This window comes from Cyrtonyx montezumae, unplaced genomic scaffold (assembly GCF_038088225.1).
Source record: "Cyrtonyx montezumae isolate F1298 unplaced genomic scaffold, pur_monq_1.0 scaffold_9, whole genome shotgun sequence".
Classification (NCBI taxonomy): Eukaryota; Metazoa; Chordata; class Aves; order Galliformes; family Odontophoridae; genus Cyrtonyx; species Cyrtonyx montezumae.
Window position 1 is genome coordinate 12,552,090 of NW_027072100.1, and position 20,501 is coordinate 12,572,590.

Below are 20,501 nucleotides of genomic sequence, written 5' to 3' on the forward strand. Positions count from 1 at the left end.
TGTTGCTCCTGGGAACAGCATCAGTATTGCAGCTCAACACTGGAAATGAATACAATTAGAAGATACTGTAAATGTGATTTTCCCTGAAAAGCAGGGAATGCCTTTTTGGTTCTAAATCTGTAATGCCCTCACACTCTGTAAAGCAGGTGAAACTGCCTCCAAAGTACCTACAGGAGTCCCAGGGCTTGTGCCCTGGGCTCATGGGGCAAACAGATGAGCACATGTCAACAGCAGAGGCAGTGCTTACAGCCTTTATTGACCACGATCCTTCTGAATTCATAACTACTGTTAATGAAAAGCTAGTATTATTCTTCATAATCCCCTAAACTTGACCAAGCAAATTAACTAGCACAGTGATGAACCTATGAAAGAAGTGTTTCCAGCCTATCAGTAGAGTTAAACAGATTAAATATAGCAATGTGAGCCTTCCACTCCTAGGATTTTCTTTCTTTATTTTACTGGACTTGGTTTTCTTGATTTATTTTGTGTTTCAGACCTAACGCTCACACTGACATCAGCAGACAGCTGGTAATCATTCCATCACCATTCGGTGCTGACTTCTTGCAATCTCAAGGGTGCTAACAGAGGCTTACCTGATTCCAGCCCCCAGCAATATCAGCAGGAAGGATTCCTACCACCTTCAGTGGCTCAGTTGTTTGGTTTCCCAGTGTAAGGTTGAATTGAGAGGTGACTATTGCAAATAACACAAACAACACCTGGGCTTGCTCAAATGTCAGGCTTTATTTGGGGCTGCGCAGCTCCAGGAGAGAGCCTGAAGAGCTCTGACACTGGAGGCAACCAACCCTTCCTGATGTCCTGATTTAAATACCAGCTCCTCAGTAAAACAACACACTGCCACGGGAGCATCCCCAGGGAAAGAATACACACAAAAACACAAAACAGTTTTCTACAAATGCCTCTACCCAAGGGGTTTTTCATTCCAGTTATCTTCCAGACAAGTGTTTTGCAGCCAAATTCTCCCCATCTGGCACGAAGAAGTCTTTGTCAGTGAAAACAACGCTAGTCAAATTGATTAGAAGTGAATGGGCAATCCTATCTTTGTTGGGCAAGAATAAAGTGAAACTTAAAATAATCTGAAACTTGAGTAACACAAACACCTGAAAGTGCTCCCGATAGAGACTCAGATGACAAGATTTAATGTCAGAATTCACCCCTGAATGTTACACCTACCTTCCCTTTGTTTGCTTCCGACTCAGGCAGAGCTTCATACCACAACTCCATGATCTTCATAAGCCAACACAGCTCAGCACCAACGACAAAAAATAAAAATAAAAAAAAATACAGTGCTGCCCTCGATTTGCTCCTGCTTCTGCTTTTGGACAGCCTGTGCCAGCAGCCCCAGAAAGAAGATGAGCTGGCAACTAACTCCAGCTAAACCTAGCACAAAACTCCACCCAAATGACAAAGACCCCAAACTCAAGCGCAGGGTTCAGTAGGTCAGATTTTGGTGGCACCAAGGGGACAGCAGCACCCTCCAGAAGCTGCAGCTCTGACAGACCCCCCCAGCTCCACATCCTTCACAGCTGGCAGAGGAGCTATCAATCTGATGTTGCTATCTTTTCCCCTCCTTCACTGCAGAGCTATATTTATGTGAATCATTTTTGCTAAATGTAGGTAAGCTTTAATTTTACTAAATGTGCCAAAAATAGAGCTCATACATCATTAATACTGCATGGCTTTCAGACGTGTCATTACATGTTTATGGAGAAACAACTATTTATGCAACTATTTACTTTAGTTTTATGGACCATATATTCCAAAAGCATGCATTGCCTTCAGCACAAAAGGTTTTTTTATATCATTCGGTCTGTAGATATCTCATCTAATTCTGTAAAACTAAGCCCTCTGCTCAGTCAAGAAAAGATGCGATAAGTTAAAATAGCAAGTGAATTTCTCATTGCCACATTGCCAGTGCTCTTCTATTTGGTAATGACTTTTATCTCAAAATGTGGACAATATCCTATTAGAAGCTATAGTTTCATGCAAGCATGATTTCACGCACTGCACAGAGACAGCCTGTCCACCTCTGCAGCACAGAATGCTAGATTTAAGCTCCCAGCAGAATGTAAAGCCAGAACGGGAGAGTAGGGAACAGCAACCCAGAGAAACGAGAGAGGAAATGGGGGCTGTTACCAGAGTTTAAGTTTGGCAAGGATGCAGTTTTCTTAAATAAATAAATAAATAAAAGAAACCACCTGAAGTATCTTAATGAGCACAGATAATTAGAGCCTGATACTTCGTGCCTCCTTTAAAGTAGAATTTCTCCAATAGGAACTGACAACCTCTTCACACTATTATATGTGGTCTCAACTGCACTGTTGCTGTGTGGCCATTCTGGAGGCTCCTGCCTGCTGGGTGATGCCCAGGTCACGCTGCAAATAGAGCCTGAGCTGGAAACAAACCCATTCAGACACTATTTTCCTCACCTGTGGTTTTAAAACCTTCGCTTATGTTGTAACCTATACCTGAAATGCAAGGGAAGGGCAGAACACCCACATCTCTGCTTCCTCTGCTCTGGAATGAGGAGTTTGCTCAGAAGCACAGTACCCCCTTCTGCTGGGGGTGCACTTCTGGGGGCTTTAAGGATGACTGCTGCAGCAGGGAGATCACGAGCTACAGATGGGTTGAGGACCAGCATGTCTCAGCAGCTAATGCCCTTTTACTCAACAGGAAACAACATGTGGGCCAAGAACTGAAGAGAAAACCACCACTACAGCACAAACCTCCTCCTGGGCAAGTTGATTTGCTAGCACCTGTAAATCTACCAAGGAAGCGCAGTGCAATCAATGCAGCTGAGGCCTAAGTTCTAATTAGAGCCTTCTGTTTGAAAACAGCTTTTCTTTAAGCACTACATGGCTAGAGGCTGTGATAGAATATTCCCTAAAAATAAGAAAATGGTTCATTACCGTTCCTGGAAACAGAAGATCAATCTGCCCTTGTGAAAGTTAATGAATACACAGAAATACCACTCCATGACCCCAAACCTCAGCGCCCGAGGCTGTGGTTTTATTATGCATTTTCCAGAACTGCTCAGCAACAGGACTCAGATACAACTCCTCCTGCATTCATTTTATTTGAGTGATTATTTAAATTAACGACATTGTGGCTGCGAGTCACAAACTCCAAGAGTTGTTCAGCAGCTTAAATATTAATAAATCATGCTTTTCTGCTGTAAGGTGTGAGAAGGATGGCAGAATTAAATGCTAGCAATTTTAATTCTGAGTATCAACAACAGTCCAAACATGAGAGAAAAAAAAAAACAACACAGAAATACAGCTGTTTCACTCAGAGAAATGCTGAAACAACATACTCAAGCAAGCAAAACTTGTTGCTGGTGGTGCCCCTCGCATGGAGCAGCCCGGTGCCACTGCGTGAACTGTCACATGAGGATGGGGATTTGTTTCTGCAGTGGGTTAAAGCTCTTGGACACTGCATACCACACAACCACGTACCCAAAGGGCAATCTTTTGAAATGGTTTTGGAAATAAAACACCACTACCACCACAGTTTAGACATCTTCAGGAACAATGCCCAGTGCAGCTCAGGGATGGTGCTCAGGACGGCTCTGCCACTTCACCAGGTTACAAACAGCTGCTAAGGAGAAAAATATAAATAAGCACTGCCAATTCAAGGAAGCATGCTGACTAACTTTGGAGGCCTCTACATTCCTATTAGCACTTTTGAAGAACTCTTGCCTCACAGTAAGTATTCCTTCAAAGACAGAGCTCCTCTCAATAGCTACCACAACCTGAACTGCTGAGAAGGATGCCATGGGGATGAGCAGTTGGGGTGGCTGGACCAGACTTCTCTGATCCAGTTCAGAGGCCCTGAATGACTTCTGGCAAGTCCTGGAGTGATACTGCCTCCCTCTCTAAGAGGAAAATGGAGCAGTTGTCAGCTATCCCGTTTCCCTCAGCAGCACAATGCATATGAGAGCTCTCAATGCCTTCTCTGCTCTTTTAGGTAATGGCATTTGCATTGTGGTACCAGTATGTAATGATATCTAGGTGACTTCAAATTATGATTTTTTCTTGAGATTATGTGTTTTTCATTCTCCCTAATGCACCTGATTCCAAGATGAGCCTTTTAAGATCATTACCTGCCATAGTTGTGCTGCAGGCTGGGCTGGCTCCATCTCCTCACTGTGCCCTTAGCACTGCACTGATTCTTACTTGCACAAAAGATGGAGCAACTTCTCTTAGCATGGAGTTGAAAAGTGGGGTAGGCAGCTCCATGGTTACTTTTCAGATTCCTTCTTTTACTCCTGAAATGCATTCTTCCTTCTCCTCTACTACAACTTGCAGACTGGTCAGAGGTCTTTTGTGGGAAAGAAAGGAAAGGGGGGAGATGATATTCCTGCCCAGGCTTCGAGGAGCAACCACCTGAGAAATTGCATGGCCTTCCTTAGAGCCACATGAATGGGAAAGGCTATACAAAATCCAAGGCTGCTCCCTTGGATGACTTTGCAGAACACTTTTGCACCCTTTAAACTTTCCAGTTTTGAATTCTTACCTTGTATTCCCAAGTCCCTCCTTCCTGTTCTTATAGATCCACAGTTTTAACAAGCACATTCCTTCCTGCCCTGTCAAAGGATCAAGCAGGGCTGGGACGAGGCACAGAACTGCACTCTGGTCATCCTTCTACTCCAACACTGACTGTGTTTGGGTACAGCCCACGAGACTGAGCATAGCTGTGCAGGCTGCTTCCTGCAGGTCACCAAAAGCACCTCATTGCCTCAGTCTGCTTCGAAACTTCATATCCAGGCCCGTGGCATGCCCTGACGTGGCATTCTTACTCCAAAGCTTTTTAATTAAATGATTTAACTACTCTCGGTTAAATGCAGTGCTTCATTTGTAATCAGGATAATCACAGCCTTCTATGCACCGTTGTTAGATGCTTCTGACCATACTGAGCAGCAGCCAGCAAAGCTATTTAAGACTTTCTCTTCTATTGCATTAAGGTGCCTCTGTGACAGTGCTGCTGTTGCTGTCACGGAACAGGAAAATCTTCTGTTGCATGGCATTGTGAGAGTCCTGCTCAATCTGCTCCCCCACACTTCACTGAGGGGAGCTGTCATCTGAGATGGGAGGGGGGACCCTCACCCCATCCCCCCCGGTGTCCCTGTGGATTCACTGTGCTGACAGCGATGACAAGAAGTGCTGCACCACAAATTAACTGGGAACTCTTTTTATTTCAAACGTTCACATGGATGGAGATAAATACAGGAAACAGAGGATAAAGAGTGTGCTTTCCAAAGAAACAAACCAAGTCTCCATCAGGTTTCAAACAGGAAAAAATTGTATCCAATAGCTGCTTAAAACTGGCCACTATTGCAAAGGTCAGGGGTTAGGCTGAACAGTCATGTTAAGAACTGGAGGTAAGCATTACAAAACAAGGATGACAGCTGACATCAGTGAACACAGCTGTAACGGACAGGATGAAACCACACTACAACAAGAAAGTCTCATATTTACAACATAGGGGTCATACAAAAACATTTGGAAATATTTAGGGAGTGACTTGTCCGTCCAGCTATGGGATACAAAAGAAACACTGCGGGGCGCGATGGTTTTGTTCCCACCCCCAATTTCTACAGAATCTTTGTAACTTTCAGCAAAGTTTGAAAGAAAAACAAAACAAAAGACGACACACCAACTTTGCATTGCAACAGCTTTTCATCCAGCCCACACTTGGCAGTGTTCCTGTCCTTGCTTTGCACCGTATCCGTGTCATCCACAGGGGCAGCTCGTCCGAAGACAAAGAGTTTGTAAAGTTCTCAGCAGCCCTTTATCGATGGTCTGATCTGTAGACTGGAAACGTGTCTGTCCGATGGAGCTTCACAGGGCTGGAAACATCTTGTCCATGTGGGGAGGGGGGTGGGGGGGAGAACAGAACAACACTCAGTGATGCACAGTGATCGTATGCAGCACTCTCTAGATCACAATGTGAACTGCAGATTAGATCCTTTAAGTAGGGATAGGTATAATTAATCTGCTGCTCAGAAGCATCTCCACTCAGAGTTTCATTATTAAACTGAAGCATCTGGAGCTTTTGACAGTGTGATCTAACTGGAGATGCTCAGGGTAATGCTCAGACAGTCCCCGACTGACAAAAGAGAGGATGATTTCAGTACCTTTCCTAAGTACAACACTTCACGCAGCTTTGATTTATTTATTTTCTCCTTCTCGAGCACCAGGATTTTTCAGAGACCTTTACTGCTTTCTCATGACAACAGCCTCCAAGGATCCCCTTTCCAGTTTAACAAGCAAGCTGCTCTTCTAAACACAAAAGGAGCAGTCTGTACCCACGCAGTCTGCTTACGTTGGGTCAACACAGTGCAGGATGACTGCATTAATAACGGGCTCCGCAGCGAGGCACAGCGATAGCGGTGCCCCGATGGGGTCAGCCCTGCGAGCAGCCCCGCTCCAGTGTGCCCCAGTACGGCCCAGTACCAGCAGGGGCTCGCGTGCTGCTTCTATTGCATTACTTCTCCCTCGGTCCGAAACACGGCAGGGGTTTCGCTGCGGCTTTTTACGTGCTGCATGCCCCCTCTAGTGTTAGAAACAAGGAACGGGACAGAACGATGAGCTGTTAGAGTGGGGGGCTAAGAAATGAGAGGGACGAGCGCGGAGGGCAGCACACGCCCTGGGGATTTTTAACTACAACCGCTGATACGCCGCGCCCTGCAGCCTCCTGCTCTATTTAAAAGCGTAAAACAAATAAGAGTCATTATTCCTCCTCACATCTGAGGGACGAGAAAAAAATAAAAATATATAAAAAATATAAAACCACGAATAAATAAATCCACCACCTTCACAGCATCACCAAAAGCACATCCTCCTTCCATCCGTCCACACGCTGCGAGAAGGTGGGGCAGTCCCGGCTCTGCCCCACCTCCACCGCGTGTCCCGTCGTACCCCCAAGCCCTGCCGTCACAGCTCAGCATCAGCATCCCACCCACAGCCCAAGGAGCGGTGCCGCTAGGTGGCCCCCGGGGACCGCGGAGCCGCAGCCGGGATGGAGAACCGCGGGGAGAGCTCTCCGCCCCCGGGAGCGATGCAGGTAGGAGCCCTGGGCTGCTGGAGCTGCGGCCATGCCTGCAGCCCTCCTCCCCAGATGTGCCTGCACAGAGATCCCTTATGTTTTCACATCAGGACACCTTGCCGGTACAGACCGTCGGAAATTGTATTAGGATATACCTGAAGCTAACAAAGCCTATCTTAGATTGATTGTGGCCATACAATCCCTTAGACACAAACTATCGACCGAGTCCAGGACCAGGAGTGGACCCAACCTCACTGTGGCTCCTCACTTCCGAGCTTTAAGGAGTTCAGAATGCAAGGGCATCTGCTCTGAACCTTGTCACTTAACGGGAGCATCTCCTGTACACATTTGTCACTACCCTCTGGGAAATAAATAACGAGATTTGAAAGGGCTGAAACTCTTGATTAAGTTGCTGTTAAATGACGACATGAATCCTATGTTATATCAAATCTACTCCTGCTTGTCTCTCACAAGTGAAGTGCATAACGTAGTGCCGTGGTTTTATGATTCGTGATCAGTATTTCACATTGTAACATCATGCAGAGCATGTAAAGAGTTAATGCTGCAGCTCCAGGCTCGGAAGAGAATGAACTACAGATCCCAGAAGACCTCACTCTTCATTTCCATCTTCCAGGTGGAGGGAAAAATAAAACTACCAGAAGTCACTCTTTGCTCCCTGGTAGATCAGAGTAAGAGCTTCAGTTTTCAGAAACTCATTTATTTGATTTATTAGCTTCAATCCCAATTAAGTTGTATTCTTGCTACTATAATTAGTAAATTAAGTTTGTTTTCCTGCTCAGATCATTGCTGCTGTTTTTTTCCCCTCCCCTTCCATTCTGTCCCCCTTTTTGGGCCAGTGTGCTCATGGGCCTGCCATCCCCCACCACAGACACAGACCTAGAGATAAAACCATGTTGTCACCTTTCCACCAAAAAGAGGAGCATCCTGCTGGTGCCAACCACTCCAGCTCAGGCTGGACAGGCATTTCCCTCCATTAATTCAACAACAATGGCAGCTGGCTTAGAATGAGCACTAGTGTCCAGCGAGATGGAGAGATGCTGACATGCCTCGGCAGCACTGCCACCAGCCCTCCCCAGCTGCCCTCCCCAGCCCCACCTTACCTTGCAGGCCGTAGAGCTGGCCAGTGCTGTGCTGCCGTGTGATGTGCTGCCAGTAGGCACTGCGGGGCAGGGGCACCATGGTGCTGAGGGACACAGCTCGCTCGCTCATCTTCATCTGAAGCTGCAAAGCAGTGAACGGATATGAATGAGGCAGATGAGCACTTGAAGGTCCTCGGGGAACTGCACAAGCACTGTCTGTAAAGAATTCTAACGGCATTTCAGCATTTCCCTCTGTCCATCTGCCCACCTGCAGCCAGCAGGGGCTGACTCGGGGTTAGGCTCGGGGCACACACCACGCATTAGGAGGCCACGCTGCTTTGCACACCGAGCTCACCTTCGTGCTGCCCCGCTCCTGCGCGAGCACCGCTGCCCCTGCGGGGAGGTCTAACTCAAGCAGCTGAAACAGAAACTGAGGTTCAGTGGGAGGCAGGAAAATGCTCCTCCTTTAACAGCTACGTAGCAACTATGTAAGCAACTTCCCAAAGCTGGGTACGACCAAGAACGTGATCAGACGTGTTTCACGTGCATTCACCAATACGCGTACACCAGCTGATGACAATATCTGCATAATATCAAAAACTTCACAGTACAGCTAAAATTCTCTTTCCAAAGCTCAGGAAAACATTAGCTTGATGATACAAATCTGTACTTGATTTTTTTTTTCTATTTTTAAAGACGCTTTTTAGAAAAAGTTCAAGCTCTTATATAATAGTTTCACAAAACCTGACAGAACCTTTACATGAGCACTGCCTGTTATCGAAGAGCCATTGTTTAGAGGGGCCAGAGCCCTCAAGCTCCCTCTGTATGGTGGATGCTGTGCCTGTGACGTCAAGGTAAAGCAAAACACAAAAGCAAACCTGGCCCAACCTTTGCTCTTAGCACTCCCACCCCCACGTCGTGAGTCACTGCACAGTGCCACCTCTGCTGCACAGCATGTTTATCACAGCTCCCTCACTGAAGCCCCAACATCTCTTGGCGGTGTCATCACACACAACAGCTCCATGGAAACAAACAGTGAGGGACCCACGGCCGAGCCAGAGCAGAGGCAGGATGCAGCACTTCCAGGCTGATGTACTCACAGGTGAGTTGGGCTGCAAGCTCGGGCAGTCTGAGCCACAGCCCAGCTGCCAGGGGGACAGCAATGCCCAGGAGGGCATCAGTGGAGAAAAAGACACCGCCAGAGAAAGAAGATAAAGACACAGAAGGGCCTGAACTCAATCAGCACGGGAAAGAGTTAGAAAACCCACAGCTGGGGAAAAGAATTAGCATGTTACATCCTGAATACATAGCACTTCATCAAAACACCTCAGACTGCAAGCAAAAGCAGCTGTAACGATGATTGATTTCATTCTCACAATTAGCCCACTGTATCTCTGTGGCAACCGAGGAAGCAGGAATAGCTTGCTAATGACCTGGCTTTATTCCACACAGGCACCGTACGCAGGTCAAAGCCAGCCAGAACTCCGTGCTGGAGCACACATGGGCAGTGGCTGCAAGCAGAGGATCAAGAAGACACACAACTCCACATACCACTAATATAACTAATAATTTCTTAATTGGAGGGCACCTAATCCACACCCTCTCACTCTCTTTGTAGCAGAAACACCAGCACAAGAGGCAAACCCACTGCCTGCTTAGGAGAAAAATTCTTCCAAGAAAGCTTTGAAGGTTGCTCCAAAAGGGAAGAAAAGAAAGATAATTTAAGATATACCAGGTTAGATGGGTCATTTCAAGCTGGACAGCAGAACTCTCCAAGATTTTGCAGAATGCACCAGTTTAAAATAATCTGCATTACAGAAACCTTTGTCTTGGGACCTCCACTTGGAGAGGACAGCTGTCCTTCTGAGGGGGATTTTCTTCCCAGTGCAGCAAATTCACATTAACAGAATTTATTAGAACAATTGCTTAAGAGTAACACTTGCCAAATTCAATAGAACAAAGCTACAGAATGGTAAAAATGAAAATAAACATCAGAAATGAAAGGGCACTGACACATGAGCTTCAGCGGCCAGAACAGAGCGGCTCGCTGTTATTACTCCTCAGTGAGATGTCAGGATGTAATGTCTTTTTCTAAAGCAGCTCATCTGAGAGCAGGAACAGACAGCACTCAAGTCACAGCACTACCCCTGTCAGTTTTCACAGCAATCAAATGTTCATGAAAATATGTCTGCAATTTGAATAGACATTTTCATTTCTTTGTCTGGCAATGCAGGAAAGGAAGGAGCAGCTGGACAAGGTGAGCTGCCACTGACCAGAAAGGCTTTGTGCATCACTAAGAAGAGCTCAAGGGACCTTTGAATTCACTGGAAAGCAAAATAACTGAAACCCACTAGTGAATGAGTGTCAGACCGTGGTCAGCACATCAGACCTCACCAGAACACCACGGCACACCACAGGGTGCATCAGGGTGAGGCTCTGGCAGAGGACGCCCACTATGCTCACGTCCACGAGCATTACAGCAGCCACAGGCTCAGCCATGGGTCCCTCACTGTCTCCATGGAGCTGCTGTGTGTGGTGCCACGCACTGCATCAACATGCTGAGCTATGAAGCACGTGGCTGCTGGGGAGGTGTCAGACACACAGCAGCCCACACTCTGCAGTTCTCAGCAGCTCTATTTCCTCCGTCAATGTGGGACATCCATCTCCAATTTACTGCTCAGCCCCCAGGAGCTCTCAGGTGCTCAGCACTGCACCTCCATCTCCCATGCTCACATCACTGATGTAGCAGCAGCCAGGGGAAAAGCAGAAGACACTCAGTGGAGACTTCATTTCTCATCGCCAGTGTCTCCCATCTTTTATTCATCTCTTCTGTAAATAGAAGCTCAAGCTTCACTAACACTAAATAAATAAATAAAAACACACAGGGTTAATAATTCTTGGAGACAGAAACAATCTAACGCAGCTCAGACCGCTGGGCATGAAGTGCAAGCCTCCACATAAATTCCCCTTGGAAGTGTTCAAGCAGAATTAAAGAACCAGGGAAATCAATCAACCTGAACAATGAAGATGACCCTTACAAGGTATTCTGTGATCTGCAAAAGCAGGCATCTGATCTGTATATTAATGTAATGGTCTTCTGTCAAACTCCTAAATCTGAGTACTCTTGAAACCCAGAGAAGGGACTAAGTCTGACTATTTTGGGACCAGACATTTCTATGACAGACTTGGGAGACTTGTATTCATGGGCATATGGACTCGTCTGAAGCAATTATATTCAGATCTTAAATTACAAGGCTTTCAGTTCGACAGGAATATGTTCTTATTTCCTGTTTAGTGCTCTGGGGTCTATAAAACGAGATTTAGGGGCTGTGGTTGGACACAGTGTTCATGAAAAAGCTTTAGAGGTTGCACAGCTGCTCTCTATTGAAATCTGCAGCAATCGTGCATCTGTTGAGTGTATGGACGCTTGTAAAATAGAAATTTTACAGCAGACCATCAGATATCGTGCATTAAAGATGCAATTACATGAATGTAAAACCACTAATATGGAATAGCCTGAAAGCCTATTCACTTCAGGAGGTATAAGCTAATGAAATGCTTTTTTTTTCTTTTCTTTTTTGAACTGAATTCATGCACTCGGCAGATTGCTCAGTCCCATCTGACGCTGGTGTGCCACAAAAGCTTGCCACATAGGCTGACCTAGACTAGGCTAATTCTAATCTGCTTCAGATGCGTGCTTACATCATCCACCCATCTGTCTCAGATCAGTGAATTTTGGATATTTCTGAACAAGACAGGCTTTGGGTCAGTACCTGTCCTCACAGACGTGGCTTTACTGAGGTGACTGCACTGGTGTGACACCAGCCAGAAGGAAACTGAGTAGCAGCAGCTGGAAACTGGTAGAGCCATGCTAATGGGTCTTTTACCTGCTGGAAATCAACACTGCATGGCCTGCATTAACCCCTGAAACAGACTTGAGTCTTCTGTGCTTCCTCACTCATTGACCCACCCGGTCAACAAGCGATGACAGAATTACCCATCCACCTGCACATTGGGTAAAACAGCTGATCTAGTACACAAAGCTGGTCAGAACACTTGGAAATCGTTTTCTATTGCTCCTGCTCATTATACTGCTAAGAGAAATAGCTTCCTATCACAGATTTGACTTCCATTCTGCCTCAAGTTCAGGAAGTCAGTGAAATTACTGGAAGGATTAGACATGGATGTGGATATCAGCAGCACTTTTCATATAATGGAGAAGACAGTTCTCATGGCAGATTACATGAACCGATTAGTACTGCCTGGAATAGAGAAGTTGCACATGGCCAGGCTCTTCCATAGCTGTCCATTCTGTGCATTTTATGCATTCCAGAAAGCCCATTATCTTCAAAACACTAATGATGCTGCTCACCCTAAGAGTCTTACAGCGTAGAGACTGATTGTGACATGGGATGAACAGAAGATTCCTTCTCACTGCACAGGATTCACAAGAAAAGAAATGAACAAAATAAGAGCTGGAAACATGCTAGGTGCAAGTGCCATCAAACTGCCTTCTTTTGACTTTACATTTTGGAGATCTCACGCTATATGTTCTCAGTCTGTATGTTAACTTTGCATCTTACACTCCTTTATTTTCTAGCAGTATTGTGCATCACAAAATGAGTTTTAGACACAAAAAGCACTTGTAGAAAACAGACATCAAGAGATCAGAAAAACAAACTCCTCCCTCCCACAGGTAAACCTGAGCCATACAGCTATGTCCAAATCATCCTTCAAGCATAGGCATCAATTAACAAAAAAACTGAGCATCAACTGCATTCTGCAAATAGATTGATGAGAAACATTTCTAAACAAACCCATGATGGTGATTAATTAGAAGAAGGTAACAAGAAAGGAAATTATGGATTGATGGGAGCTCATCACCTCTGCGTTAAATCACACTTATGGTTTTCCAACCACAGAAATCAGGGGCTATAGGCTCCCCCTGTTCTTCGAATCCTTGGAAAGGAACCCAGTTACATACACTACCCTAAATATAAGAATTGAGCAGAATTTAATAAGAGCAATTCTCAGACTGCTTACTGCCTGTGAATCAAAAGAAACACTGAAGAAACACTGCTCACTTATGTGAAATAGCAGAGTGCACAGCCATACCATTGAGTTCTTCACGCTCTGTAACAGGCGCTCGTGTTGTTCTGCTATGGCCAGAGCAGCCGAGTGAACCTTCTGATAGATTGCTTCCCCATCTCGCGTCTGAAAGATGAACAGTCCTTCTCCTGTGTCACACATCCTGCCGAAGTGAGAGCAGACAGGATCCAGATGTGAGATTTCCACGTGCTCATGGGTTCTGTAGCACATAACTGTGCTGTGCAGCTCTAGAACTGTTACTGCATAAGCAGTATGAAATAGAGGTTGTTGGGTGATAGAACAAAGTTATTTACATGGGCTTTAACAGCCTAGTGCATTCTTACTGCTTTAACACACATTGGTATTACTCTTGCCAAACAGACTTGGGTGAGTACCACACTTGAAAGTGCATGGGCTCTAGAGAGTTGACATACAAAACCCAGATCTTCGAAATACAGATATAAGAAAGGGGGATTAATTTTCTTTCTTCCCCTTTCAGGTTTTTTATATTGCCTGTAATGGGCTTTGTCTTTCACTTGAAACCCTAAATACATTACTCTCAGCATCCCAATGGCAATGTCTCACCACAGCTAATGCACAATCAGAGAACTAAAAACCTTTTTCCTGAGAGAACTAAATTCTTCAGCAGTACAAAGGACGGACATTTAAACGCCTCTTCTCTTTCCAGATAAGTTAATTGTATGACGCATTTCTCTTTTATGATTGTAATTCTTTAATGTGCTTATATAAAAAAAAATTCAACCACATCCCTTGAAAAGGATTTGGGAGTTCAGTTCAATCAAGAGGTGCTCCAGCTTCAGCCACATAGAGTTCAGTCCATTAAGTTTAAGCTGCAGGAAGCGATAAGGAGCAACACCTCTAGAAGAAGGAACTGCATTCACATTTCTTATAAACCCATTTGTTGGATTAGATGGAAAACTGAAGTACGATCAATAAAAACCAGGAGCCCCTTCTCCACTGCTTCAGAACGACAGAGGAAAGAGATGCACCGCAGCCAATGCACACCTACCTCCCTGCTTCAAAGGTGAACCAAGAAGGGTCCCGCCCGTAGCGTCGGAGGGCACTTAATGGCCAAGAGATGAGTTTGACTCTGGGATTCTGGATGTCCCAAAGACAGATATTCTCAAATGTTATCTGCAAGGTACATTCCCCATGCACATCTAAGTTAGGGGATGGCATCAAATACACATTGAATCTCTCTGGGAGAAAAACAAAAGGTTAGTCTAAAATCCCTGCCCGTTAACTGTCAAAATCATTAAAGGAATTTCCTATTTTCCACCTCTATTACAAGATCTTACTTCCACTTTGAACAATTATTTCAAAAATAAAGGCTCAATTCCTTCCAATATCTCAACAAAATTCAATATTTGGAGCAATCAAAATGCTGCACCCAAAGGGCATCAAACATTTGGGCATGCGTTGAGAGAACTGCACCATCATAATCCAGATATTCACAATTAATACAACTGTGTGCATGAATAAATACATCGCAAGTGCTTTCGTGCATATAATTAGTTAATTTCCATAGGAAAGTGAAGTAGCTGAGGGCTCAGGTTTTGCATGCAATTATTGTTATTTACTATTGGCTTTAACAATGTTGATAAATAGCCTCAGTCAGAGGCTGAGACTGTTATGCAGACACAGTATAAGAAAACACAACAAAAATACAGTTTCCATCTCCAAGGTCAGCTCAACTGCCTGAAAGGTGCTATTCCAAAATAATTCAAAACTCTGAATTACAGCACCTTATTATCGTGCTCATTATTTCTGGTAGCAAATAATGATAATAAAATTAAAAAAAAAAAGAAAAAAAACCAGGACCAGGGTCTTGTTTTCTTTGGTTGATAACAAAAAGCAATTTTTTTGTACCAATTTATTTTTTATGCTCACGTGTGCAGCCCAAATGACTTTCTTTTAAAGTAACAAAAGATTTAAGCAGTCAATATGTTATGTACATACCATTCTGCTCCCTCTCCACCCCTGACGCCAACAGGTCAGGCTCTCCAAGGCTAATGTCATTAATTCGTGTCCCAAGACACTCCATCTGCAGTACCTTGCACCACTCATCTGCCTCAAGTTCTGTATAAATGCCCAGAAAATCTGTGTGTAGGTATAATATATTTATGATTTCACAATTGATGCTCTTTTGTTTTCTCATGCGCGTTGCCATTTTACTCACCTGACTCACAAGCAAAAGTTTTAGAGGTGTCATCATTAAAATAAATCCCAACAGCATGCTTCTTTGTGCTTTTTGGCATTCGTGATATATTCTTCACATTATTGAGCTCCGTGACCTGGGGGGAAAAAAAATAAAAAAAAAAACAACACCAAAAAAACAACGATTTGGAGGTGTAATTTAGACCTTAAAAGATATATATCTGCTATTGACCAGAGAAGCTGAAAGAAGAATTATACTGAGCTGCAAAGGACAGACAAGGAGAGAATATTTGATTGCCCATAAGGAAACAGCCTTGACATGAATCACCTTATATAACTACTTAGAGAGCCTGGATGATGAAGCACTCACCAGCTCTTTCTCATCGACATATAAGCTTCAGTGCAAGCTGAACTAAACAGGATTTAAGCCTAAGTGCAGGTAGAATTGAAGCTCACTCCTGTTAGAAAACTACTTGCATCACAACATTTAAAAGTCCAACCTGTTGCAGTAGAAACAAAGAGAGGTAAAGGGAAAAATCTGAAAGATTCTCCCATTTGGAAGAGTGAGTCTAGTTCCAGCATGGCCTCCATCGCATGGACAAAACCAAGAATGGCGTAAAGTCTTCGTCTGAAACAGCACGTATGGAAAGTCAATGATTTCTTGTAATGGCCCATGGAGGAAAATAACAATAAAAATTTAAATGAAATCATTTCTGAAAGATGACAGTTGTAGATGGAAAGCTTTTTCACTTTAAAGACTCATAGAACGAATTCTCAGACTTGTAGACACAGACTTCTGTTGCTTGCTTGCCAAAAACTGACTGGAAGCTTTTTCAATCCAATAAAAATGAACACGTATCTGTTACCTTGCATGCAGCTTTAGGAAATGCATGCTATGGTTCCTTCACATGGCTCTGGCATTCATTTTTCAAGCTCACACCTGTAAATAATTTTCCTATATTTGACCGAGGAGAAATTCTTCACTATTTAAATTCTTTCTGTTATGAAGACTAATACCCAGACGTGGCATCAGGAAGCTCAACTGAAATATCAGAAATAGTTTCACTGATTCTTTGACATGGTAAGGATTACAGAGACAGAAAGGAGGAATTAAACAATAACATTCCCAAAGCTGTACTCTGCAACAAAACAGCTTAATTACTTTGGTCTCATTAGTGCCGTGGAATGCTCCCTTACAGATGGAGCTGTGAAGGAAGAAATGCAGCAACCGTCTTCTCCGGAAGATTCAGGAGCTGCCATGACCTTGCAGGTCCAGAAGAAGGCTGTTCCCCCACAGCTCCCTGGGTTTGCCAGCACACCCACTGCATCCCTCCAGCCTTTAACCTAAAATCACTTTCTTCTTGGAGTCAGTTTATTGCCTGTTCTCGTTTAGCCAAGTGAGAATGGACAGCTAAAGTTACACTTCCAGGCAAGACCCTGGAATGGAAGGGACAGCAGCCAGTGGGCAACCTATCCCCCAGATAAGCAGCACACCTAATGTCTGGAAATTCACTCCGTAGCTATTAGCAACAGGAATAACAGAATGAAAGAAGCATCCATAGGGAACACATCAAGCCTTCTGCAGAGCTGCCAAATTTAGGAGTCTGGTTTTTATTGCCTCCAGGCTCAAGATTTTGAGAAGTGTCAAAACCGAGACTTCCTGATCGTGCTTAATTTTGCATTAGGATTTTTCGCTCTTCCAGGAAATCCTGTGATGGAAGTACATCCCCCAGTGCTAACAAGACACTGACAAACTCATTGTTAAATATGACAAATCTGTCATGGCTCATTCCCATTGTACTCAGTACATGACAGGTCAAGCTGGAGTTGCCAGCTGCCAGGTTCAGCTCTCATTTGCCAGGAAGTATTCAAATGCAATAAGGAAAGAAACTAAAGATAGACTTTTTGTTCAGGGCAGCAACTATCCTGACATTTACAGTGAGCACAGAGCACATTTTCTGCAAGTGGATGTGCTAATGAAATTGGTACCAGTGAGTGAGCAAGTACCTGTGAGTACAGAAGCTAGCAGAAGCAAAATTGGGCCATATATTTTGGTAATGAATCATTTAGTTACCCAGGATTTGTTCTAATTGAAAGCTCATTTCCTAAAATCTGGTGTGTGACACTCCTGCTGCTGGGTAGCACGCTAATTGGTCTCTAGCGTAATGAATCCTGAGGTGCTCATCAGCAAGAACAGGGATGGTTTATACAGAAAACTGCCTCGTCTCTCTGCTGTGGGATCCAGTGGCAGCTGGGCAGGTGGAGGCTCAGGACTGGGCAGCCACAGCCCCAGCTCCCTGCCAGCTCCAGGGCCACGCAGCTCTGCAGGATGGTACCCAGCATCCCAGCTGCCAGGGTCTGCAGTGCTGGGCAGCACAGGAGGCTGCAGGCTCTTGCAAGGGAACAAACCAACCAACCAACCAGCACTACCACTAATGATTTGTGTTCAGACTGAGTCATGCACCTCTGGGCCAGACGGGAGCAATGTTCAAAGCACTGCTGATAAGATGAGATTACAGCATTCGATCTATCTGTACATAAAAGGAGCACATTCTGATCACACCTTCTTTTACCAAGACTCCAACCCCAGGTCACCCCTGCATACCCAAAGCCTTCTGCACTCGTGTCTCAGTGCCACATCCACAACGAGCACAGCCACTAGGATTGAGATCTCCTCCTGCCAAATATCACACACCTCTGGTGTAGGGTTTCATGTCAGAAGCAGCTGGTCACCCCAATTTGGTCACTCCACTAAGATCCACACAGAACAGGACAGAAGCTACAGCCATAGTTGTATACCAACAGTTTTCCTTTCTGTTTTGTTCTTCCAGTCAAGAAAAGATTACCAAAAGTTACACAGCAGCTCCTTCCTCACCCTGCAGCCCGTGACAGCAGTCACTGCTCTTCTCCTGGCTAAGGACAGCCACTCCATGCTGCAGTCACTTCACTGGGCCTGAAGGCAGCATAACGCACAACCACATCACCCTTCAGAAATTAATAAATATAAGCATGAGTATAATGGCTTCGTTGTTTTGGAAGTGTGAATAGCAATAGTTCTTTTCCTTATAAATCTCTCTGAAAGGCCAGACAGTTACAAACTACTTTCCTACAGTAATCTCAAAGGCAGAGTAATATATTCAAATAGAGATTTTCCAAGATGCAGCTCATGGTTGAAATCCCAGAGTTCATTCTTTGAACACAAAAATTTATTTCCATTTGATTAAGCCTTCTCCTACATTTGCTCCTTATTGCCATACTCCCTCTAACCGCACTGTGGAACGATGCAGGCAACAAAGATTATCAGAGACATTATTTATCCCTTATCCATTGGCTTCACAGTATTCACTGTGATCTATTTTTTCCTTCTACTAGCCAGCAGTTTATTCGAATGAGGTATTATTTAATGCTGTTACAAGACTGTAACCTAAAGCCTTTCCCCACCACTCTGTCCCCACCTCCAAGTGCTTTGTGCTGGGATTAGGGAGGAGACAAAGAAGAGCAACCCAAATCCACACTGTGCAGGCAGGTGCTCCCAGGGATCGCCTTATGTACCTTGTGACTGCTGAACGGCTGTATTGGAAAGCACAACTGCCACATACCATGAATACATTTCTTCTGAGAGCCCTGGCCCACAGCCTGGTCAAATAACACTGCACGTGATGCATCCCTTGAGCGTTATCTTGAGGATGTACTGAAATCAATAGCATTGTGTCATTAATTTAACTGATCATCAAATGATTTTTAACTCATGTTTTAGCGTGAGCTGGGAAAAGGGGCGTTTGTATTTGGAGAACTGCTAGCTACAGTAACTGGCAGCTCTGGGGTTATTTGGTGCTGTGCTGACTGCTGGAGCATTCTTGTATAATGGCATTTCATAGCACAGTCTGAAAGTCTTCCAGTGCACCTGAACACCTCTTGAAAGCACTTGTTCCCACAGAACTGCACTGGCTGAGACCAAAACTCCCTCAGGTATGCAGGATGGGCAGCCCCAAGGCTGACCTCTGACCCTGCCCAATCTCTTCTGGGCTAGTTTCAGACCAAGACTGTGCAGTACAGGACACAGAGAACAACGGATGGAGCAGATCTGGCACTCTGGGAATTATTCTGAAGTCTGTAGCTGCAGTCATAGCATACAGAAGAGTCCCAAATTCAGTCTTTCAGCTCACACATGCTTTAGGTCCCAAACACAGCCTTGTGGCACCTGATTTTTATGGCTGGCAAAAACACAGCAGCTGCCCTCTCTTCCTTTTGGAGCTGCGCTGCTGGAGCTGTCCTCACCTTTCAGAGGAAATGCAATATGGCACAGCCCCTGCTTGCAAAGCCCAGGGTTGGCCAAGGAGCAGATCCTGCTGCCGAGCCTCTGTAGCACACCTGTGCACCCAAGGGAGAGCCTGTCAAAGACCTCTTGGTGCCTGACCTGCTGCATCACCCAGCAAGGTGCGACAAAGCACCCTCATTGCCAGGGCTGCCTGAAGAGCTTCCCTGTTGCTCTCACTTATGCAACAGATGGTTCAAATTGTCTGGCACATATGCACCAAATTCACACTAAAAAGTGGCAGACAGCTAATTTCCCCTCCCCGGGCTTTGGAAAGGAGTCAGGAGCAGACACCAAGCACCTGCCAGTATTCCAGGCTGCTATTCTCCTCCTGCTACACTCGCAAAAGTGCTTTCGTAGTTTACTGAGTTTTGTTGGGGCTTTTTTGTCCAAAATTAGTGTGCATTCATAAACTTAATCCTAAGAAGTTCCAGGAGCCACAAATCTCAGGCCCAGGACAGCATTTAACAGCGGAAGCACAGGAGGAACGTTATTCTGTTGGGGGTTACAACCCTTCCCTGGCACACTCCTTTCCTCCCTCTTGTTTTCAGGGCTCCTTTACATCAAGGTGACAACCAATACAACTGAAGTATATTTGATTAAAAACTAAGATAACTTGCAGAGCTGTGCGGTAGGAATTCTGAATCAGGATAAGGGATTAATTATCCACTGCTCAGCAACAGCACAAGCAGACAGAGCTTCTCCGTTGCCAGAAACACTCTTGAATATATTTTCCCTCTCTACTATCCCCTCCT

The 20,501-nt window shown here is 44.9% G+C and overlaps 1 protein-coding gene across 2 annotated transcripts in view; it reads right to left on the reverse strand.

The window, feature by feature from the left end:
• Positions 1–5,202: 5,202 nt before the first annotated feature.
• The window catches only part of DOK5 (docking protein 5), a 34,932-nt gene continuing 19,633 nt past the window's right edge, over positions 5,203–20,501 (reverse strand). Inside the window, exons 3-9 of one of the 2 annotated variants that reach the window (XM_065754593.1) lie at positions 15,454–15,568; positions 15,234–15,353; positions 14,284–14,473; positions 13,281–13,416; positions 8,521–8,583; positions 8,187–8,307; positions 5,203–5,876 (exon numbers count right to left, since the gene is read on the reverse strand). In XM_065754593.1, coding sequence (XP_065610665.1) covers positions 5,809–5,876; positions 8,187–8,307; positions 8,521–8,583; positions 13,281–13,416; positions 14,284–14,473; positions 15,234–15,353; positions 15,454–15,568 — 813 coding nt within the window. In that variant the 3' untranslated portion in view covers positions 5,203–5,808. The remainder of the gene's footprint in view (positions 5,877–8,186; positions 8,308–8,520; positions 8,584–13,280; positions 13,417–14,283; positions 14,474–15,233; positions 15,354–15,453; positions 15,569–20,501) is intronic. The other variant, XM_065754594.1, reaches the window with a different exon arrangement.